Genomic DNA, 7,250 nt, shown 5'->3' with positions numbered 1-7,250 from the left:
CCCCGTCACCTGGATGCCCATAGGATCAAACCACGCAAGGCCGAGAACATAAGAACATAAGAACAGCCTCACTGGATCAGGCCATAGACCCATCTAGTCCAGCTTCCTGTATCTCACAGCGGTCCACCAAATGCCCCAGGGAGCACACCAGATAACAAGAGACCTCATCCTGGTGCCCTCCCTTGCATCTGGCATTCTGACATAACCCATTTCTAAAATCAGGAGGTTGCGCATACACATCATGGCTTGTACCCCATAATGGATTTTTCCTCCAGAAACTTGTCCAATCCCCTTTTAAAGGCATCTAGGCTAGACGCCAGCACCACATCCTGTGGCAAGGAGTTCCACAGACCGACCACACGCTGAGTAAAGAAATATTTTCTTTTGTCTGTCCTAACCCGCCCAGCACTCAATTTTAGTGGCTGTCCCCTGGTTCTGGTATTATGTGAGAGTGTAAAGAGCATCTCCCTATCCACTCTGTCCATCCCCTGCATTATTTTGTATGTCTCAATCATGTCCCCCCTCAGGCGTCTCTTTTCTAGGCTGAAGAGACCCAAACGCCATAGCCTTTCCTCATAAGGAAGGTGCCCCAGCCCCGTAATCATCTTAGTCACTCTCTTTTGCACCTTTTCCATTTCCATGATGTCCTTTTTGAGATGCGGCGACCAGAACTGGACACAATACTCCAGGTGTGGCCTTACCATAGATTTGTACAACAGCATTATAATACTAGCCGTTTTGTTCTCAATACCCTTCCTAATGATCCCAAGCATAGAATTGGCCTTCTTCACTGCCGCCACACATTGGGTCGACACTTTCATAGACCTGTCCACCACCACCCCAAGATCTCTCTCCTGATCTGTCACAGACAGCTCAGAACCCATCAGCCTATATCTAAAGTTTTGATTTTTTGCCCCATGGGCATGACTTTACACTTACTGACATTGAAGCGCATCTGCCATTTTGCTGCCCATTCTGCCAGTCTGGAGAGATCCTTCTGGAGCTCCTCACAATCACTTCTGGTCTTCACCACTCGGAAAAGTTTGGTATCGTCTGCAAACTTAGCCACTTCACTGCTCAACCCTGTCTCCAGGTCATTTATGAAGAGGTTGAAAAGCACCGGTCCCAGGACAGATCCTTGGGGCACACCGCTTTTCACCTCTCTCCATTGTGAAAATTGCCCATTGACACCCACTCTCTGCTTCCTGGCCTCCAACCAGTTCTCAATCCACGAGAGGACCTGTCCTCTAATTCCCTGACTGTGGAGTTTTTTCATTAGCCTTTGGTGAGGGACCGTGTCGAACGCCTTCTGAAAGTCCAGATATATAATGTCCACGGGTTCTCCCACATCCACATGCCTGTTGACCTTTTCAAAGAATTCTATAAGGTTCGTGAGGCAAGACTTACCCTTACAGAAGCTATGCTGACTCTCCCTCAGCAAGGCCTGTTCGAGGCACCGAGGAGACTGGTGCAACATTCCTCGGCGACCACCAGATCCAGGAGCCCATCAAAGTGTTTATAACGAACCTGAAACTTACCCGCACCCCAAACAGGGACATGGTTACCCTGAAAATCCGTAAGCAAAAGTTGGCTCCAGGCTGGGGCCCTTTCTAGGGGAAATGTGCCGAAAAGTCTCTGTAGAAATAATAGAGAGCGCTGATCCGGAGTCCACTTCCATTACACAGGGAGAGCCTTGAATTTCTACTGTCACCTGTATCTTTTCCTTGGTTGGCAACCGGATGCTCTGGATGGGGTGTACTGAAGTAGTGCAGATCTCTTCCTGGCTGACAGACCCATGAAGAACCTTCTGGCTCCGAGCTTGAGAAGGCTTACTGCGACAAGCGCGGGCAATATGGCCCATTTTTCCGCAGGCCTGACAAGTCACATCACAGAACCGGCAACTCTGACATTCATGTGGTTCCCCACAGCTGGCACAAGGCCCTAACTGGAGACATAAGAGGCCTGCCGGACCCTGGGTCTAGGTGCTTGTGGTTCCTGGCGATCATTGCATCTTGACATGCCTCAATTCGTAGCACCCCCCCTTCTTCCAAACGGTCTGCGGCTGTGTCCTCATGGTGGACTGCCTCGGCTTTTTGAGTTGTGGCTGGGCTGCGAGAGGCACGAATCTCCCTTGCTGCATCTTCTGCTTTTTCAAATGCCAGCGCCTCCTTGACAGCCTCTTGAAAGGTCAGCTCTTCCTTCGCAAAGAGCTTCCTCCGAATCCTTTCATCCCAGAGGCCGCATACGAACCAGTCGAGAAGCATTTCTTCTGGGTCTCGGAATTCACATCTTCGTGCAAGATGACGAAGCACAGACACGTAAGCTGGAACAGACTCACTGGCAGCCTGACCTTGCTTGTAGAAGGTATGGCGGCATGCAATACGGGACGGCTGGGGCGAGAAGTGATTCTGCAGGAGACCCACGATATCCTTATAACTGGTATCCCTTAATTCTGCTGGTGCCACAAGATTCTGGGAAATTTCAAAAGTGGCAGAGCCACAGATGCTGAGCAAGGTGGCCCGCTTTAGGGCGACATCTTTAACTGCATTGGCCTCCAGGAAGAACTCAAGACGTTCTGCGTAAGTGTCCCATAGCTCTGGGGACGCTGGATCGAATTCCCCAATGTGACCTTGGGTGGTCATGGTGGCAGCTCAACAGACGTATGGAAGCCGGTCTTCTTTCTTTGTCTGGGGCGACAATTCCCCAGTGGTGAATCAGCTCTGAGTGAATCAGCTTTTGGTTCTAGTGTTGTTCAGCATGGAGGAATACGATCCCATCCTCATCGCCAGTGTTATATAGTGGGTCCATGTGAATCAAGGAAGGCATAGTGATAACAGCTCAATATGTTTATTCCATCTTCAGAACAGAACCTGGCAAAAACAAAACAAGCCCCTGGCTTTTAATAGCCTTTAACTCCTCCCAGACTTCCTGTAATTAGTGCAATTGAAACTTTAACTAACGGGCCAATCAGGTGGTAGAATTTCGATCCATCACCCTATTGGCCAGAACTTACATTAACTAGAGGGCCAATCAGATGGTAGGATTTCGATCCATCACCCAATTGGCCAGCCATAAGTCTGGGCCAATCAGTTATGCAGGACTTTGATCCTGCATAACTTACATACATAACAGGTGCTATCCTGTTTTGGCTTTTCCTTGGCTTGGCTTGGCTATCCTTGGCTTTTCCAGTTAGACTGGGAAAGACTCCAGTCTGTCCAGTGGGGAGCTGCTGCTGATCAGTGATGATAACACAGAGCTGGATGAACCAAGTGTCTGAGGCAGAATGCAACAACAAAAATACCCTTTTCTCCTTAAATGATGCTGCTGAAACACAGAAAGCTTGGGGAAAACCAAGAGTAGATTTTTAAAGGAAAGTACTTAGAACTCAGTTCTACGAATGAAAACAAATTCCTGGACTCAGAAGCCTCCTGTTCTTTAAGTCTAAATGTACATGCTCCCTTCTGAGTTGTAGTTTTTCTTTCTTTCATTTTTTTTTGGGGGGGTGGGGTGGGGGGTGTTTGGTTAGCAAACAACAGGGTCCTAGTACCATTTGAATGTGATCCTGCCTAGACCATGGTACATGGAACAGGGGAGGCTCAATTAGGCAGTGTTCTTTGGTATGGAACTAAAGATAATTCTAAGCCCCTTTCTGTTTTAACCTGGGAAACATTGGTTATGACAGCACAATTTCTCCAGGGAGTCTTGAACCCCAGCATGTCTCATTGTAGAGTTTAAGCATTGTAGGAGAGCTTCCGATGACAGACGTTTTCAGTATTTCCAAACCAGACCTTGTGTTGCAACAAGAGTGGCGTGTATGCATTAGCCCACGTTCTCCACCCTTTTGGAATTCCTTGCTTCTCCCAGCTGTGAAGCAGATGTGGCATTTTGGGAGCTAATAAGGCAATGTCCTATTTCCAGCCTATTTGGGAGATGGAATGCCCTGGGATGTGCGCCATCGTGCTAAACTGACGAAGTGATGGTTCTGCCCAGTGAACATCAGTGACAGGAACGCTTACCCCTTGACTTATGATCTGCTGTGCTAGAGGCTTTGATGCACCCTCCTGTGCTTCTGCTGTAGAGCCTCACCCTTTCCATCCACCAGGATTAAATCCCGCCCACCCCGAATGCTTGCGAGAAACTTTTTGTTGATATGGCGAAGTCAGAGTTGATTAAAAAATGAATAAATACTACTCCAATGTAAGGCAAAACAAGTGGATTTTTGACTTTGGGTAGCGCAAGGCATTACCATATATAGAAATGATCTCAGGGGTCTGTGATGACTTCAGACATGATTTAATGTATGTGTATTTATTGCAAAATTGATATGACAAAAACTTTGATTACACCAGATGCAAGGGTTAAAATATAAGGAAAGGCAGACAGAAACCAAAACAAACACTACAGTTACTGGGAGCGCACCCATCCCTTTCTGTCCCAAAGGCACAGTGAAATAAGCAAGTTTTTAGATGTCATCTAAAGGCCAAAAGACCACAGGCAATGTGAACTTCTTAGTGCAGGGAGTACCGAAGTTTGGGAACCACCGTGGTTTCAACATTACTTGAAGAACCGATTTGTGGAACTGACTGCCACAGGATGTGGGGATGGCCACCACTTTCGATGGCTTGAAAAGGGGGGTTGGACTAATTTGTGGAAGCAGCTGATCAGCAGCCTTTCTGGCCATGTATGGCTTCTTTGCTTGCAGTCAGGATGAATGTTCTTCTTAGTTAAATTGCAATCCAGGAGGAGTGGAATCAGGGTCTGGCCCATCCATCAGGCCTCCTAAAATGGTTGCCTCAGGTAGCAGATAGGGAGAGGCACCCATTTCTGTGTGCTAGCTTGCCTCCCCTGCTTCTCCTTAAAGGAGAGCTTTGTTCAAAGGAACAAAAGAGGAACATAATTGGAAAATAATCTCAATTAAAGCCTGCAGTTTCTTTGCTGTAGAGCAGGGGTGTCCAAAGTTTTTGGCAGGAGGGCCACATCATCTCTCTGACATTGTGTCGGGGGCCGGGGGGGGGAAAAATAATTAATTTACATTTAAAATTTGAATAAATTTACATAAGTTTACATAAATGAATATATTAAAGATGAACTTATTTGAATGAATGAAGGTCTTGCAATAGCTCAAGGCCTATAAAAGGCCTTGGACAAAGCAAGGCTGGCCTTTTTTTGCTGCCGCTACTGCTTCACAGACGTGAAACAGCAAGCAGTGGAGGAAGCCCTCATCCCACAGCTCACGTGAGAGGCCAAACAGTTGCCCTCATGCTGCGAGCAGTTGCGTCAGGGTAGTGCAGGCTCCAAAAAATCTCTGGAGGGCCAGAGGCTCATTGAAGACTGGGGGCTCCCTGAGGGATGCATTGAGAGGCCTTGAGGGCCACAAGTGGCCCCAGGGCCGGGGTTTGGGCACCCCTGCTGTAGAGTGACAGAGGCAGAAGACTGTCAGAAACAGAGAAATAGTAGCAGCGAGGCAAAAGAAGCACTTGCCTCATTTCTGCTAAAACTCCCTCCCAAGATGCTTCTCTGCACATCTGGTATCAATACCTTCTGGGCCCGACGCAGCTCTAATTTTTTGCCCTCAGGCTTAATTGAAGTCCTTGATGAGGTGGTTAACAAGCTCCTTGGTGGCTGGAGTCTCTTTCTGAGATGGCTGCGAACCATTAAGCTCCATTTTGGGAGCCTCTAAAGAATTGCGGTTGTGAGCCGTGATGGGCTGAAATGTGTTGGGAAAGCTTGTGGGCCTCCCGCAAAGTGCTGCGCCCAGCAGTGCTACTGTTTCTCCTGTTGTGGTAAGCACAGGATGTCTTCAGAGATGAGGAGTGGTGCTGTGGGCTTGTGTGTGTGTGTGGGGGGGGTGTCCCCCAGAGTGGTGGTTTAATTATGTACTTGTTGGAAGTTTCATGCAGTAGCTTCTGCAAGCTGGCCTTCCTTCCAGCATTTCACAGCTGGGTCCCTTTGGGGAGAAGGGCGGGATAGAAATAAAGTTTTATTATTATTATTATTATTATTATTATTATTATTATTATTATTATTATTAAAATACAGAAATGATTTTCATGCACGCACATGCGCATGTGCTTGTTCTTGTCCCAAAGATCACTTGTATGAGCCAGAGGCATAACTAATGATGCTAATGCCCAGGACAGTGAAGTCGTGATGTCACATTGGCATGTGACAGTGTGATGTCACTTCCAGGTGAAAAGGAGGCGGCGCTGGTGTCAGGCGCTTGGTGATCTGGCTGCTGCCCCTGTTCCTTCTCCTGTGGGGCTCCCCCTTTAAGGAGGGAATGGGGGTGTCAGCCAGATCATGAAGCAGCCACTGCCAGCACTTCCTCTTCTGTGACTTCCAGGTTCTCCAGAAGTCCAGGATCCAACTGCAGTGATGCTGCAGGTCAGTGAGCAGACATCTTGCATTTCATTTTGTACTTTACAGCGGGGGGTGTTTTGTACTCTACCTCTGGGGGTGGAAGGGAAAAATTGCACCCCACTTGGTGTTGCGCTTGAGGTAGGTGCCCCTCAGCCCCCCCATTACACCTCTGGCCCGAGCCCCAATTTTACATTGCTGAGGATGAAACTTCATCTCCTGTATTTCTTTAATCTGCATTGCATGACCTTTGGTGATTTCAAATGGTTCAAAACAGAGCTCAGCGGCCACAGTGCAAGAAATGGCAGGGTGTGCACTGCATGGCGCTTGAGTATTGAGTGAGCCAATGAAGCTGCCTTCACTTCATTGGATAAGTGCTCCATCTGAATCAGTCTTGTTTGCCCTGGCTCAGGACCAGCTAGTTGATAGGGCAGGTTGAGACAGTCCCTTGGGGATTTGGGGGAGCAGTGAACAGCCTTCTCCCTTGGCACTGCATACCTGAAGTCAGGGCTGGCCCACACATGAGGTCAATTGAAGCTGTTGCAGCAGGCAGCAGGTTTGCACGGGATGCTCTTCCCTTTTCACTTGCTTGTCTCCACTGCTCCTCCTTCTCCTTCCACCCTCTGGATTGGAAAAGGAACTAGTGGACAGAGAGGAGGAGGAATTGGCGAGTGGGAGGACTAGAGGCTGGCACATCATGCGGTAAGGGATGGCAGCATTTGGCATGCCAGCTCAGAAGTCAGGTGGTCTTGGGCCAGCCCTGCCTGAAGGCCAAGGGGGGAAGAGGCAGCATTTCGCCTTGCTATGGCACTGAGGAGGATTAGTGTGGGTGCGTAAGGCTGATCCTGCGCAGTGACTAGCAGTGGCTCTTCAGGATTTCAGATCTAAGTCTT

The 7,250-nt window shown here is 48.4% G+C and overlaps 1 protein-coding gene across 1 annotated transcript; it reads right to left on the bottom strand.

Moving 5' to 3' along the window:
* Nucleotides 1-1,910: 1,910 nt before the first annotated feature.
* LOC136659262 (uncharacterized) lies at nucleotides 1,911-2,642 on the bottom strand. Its single transcript, XM_066636397.1, has one exon. It carries the CDS (start codon nucleotides 2,640-2,642, stop codon nucleotides 1,911-1,913), a length of 732 nt encoding a protein of 243 aa, XP_066492494.1.
* Between the last annotated feature and the right edge of the window lie 4,608 nt (nucleotides 2,643-7,250).

Source organism: Tiliqua scincoides, chromosome 8 (assembly GCF_035046505.1).
Source record: "Tiliqua scincoides isolate rTilSci1 chromosome 8, rTilSci1.hap2, whole genome shotgun sequence".
NCBI classification, from domain to species: Eukaryota; Metazoa; Chordata; class Lepidosauria; order Squamata; family Scincidae; genus Tiliqua; species Tiliqua scincoides.
The sequence above is the reverse complement of the archived record's forward strand: the minus strand, read 5'-3'. Positions and strand labels throughout refer to the sequence as shown.

What these genes read in the sequence shown, in the direction of transcription:
- LOC136659262 (XM_066636397.1), bottom strand. Translation starts at nt 2,642, where the DNA reads ATGACCACCCAAGGTCACATTGGGGAATTCGATCCAGCGTCCCCAGAG.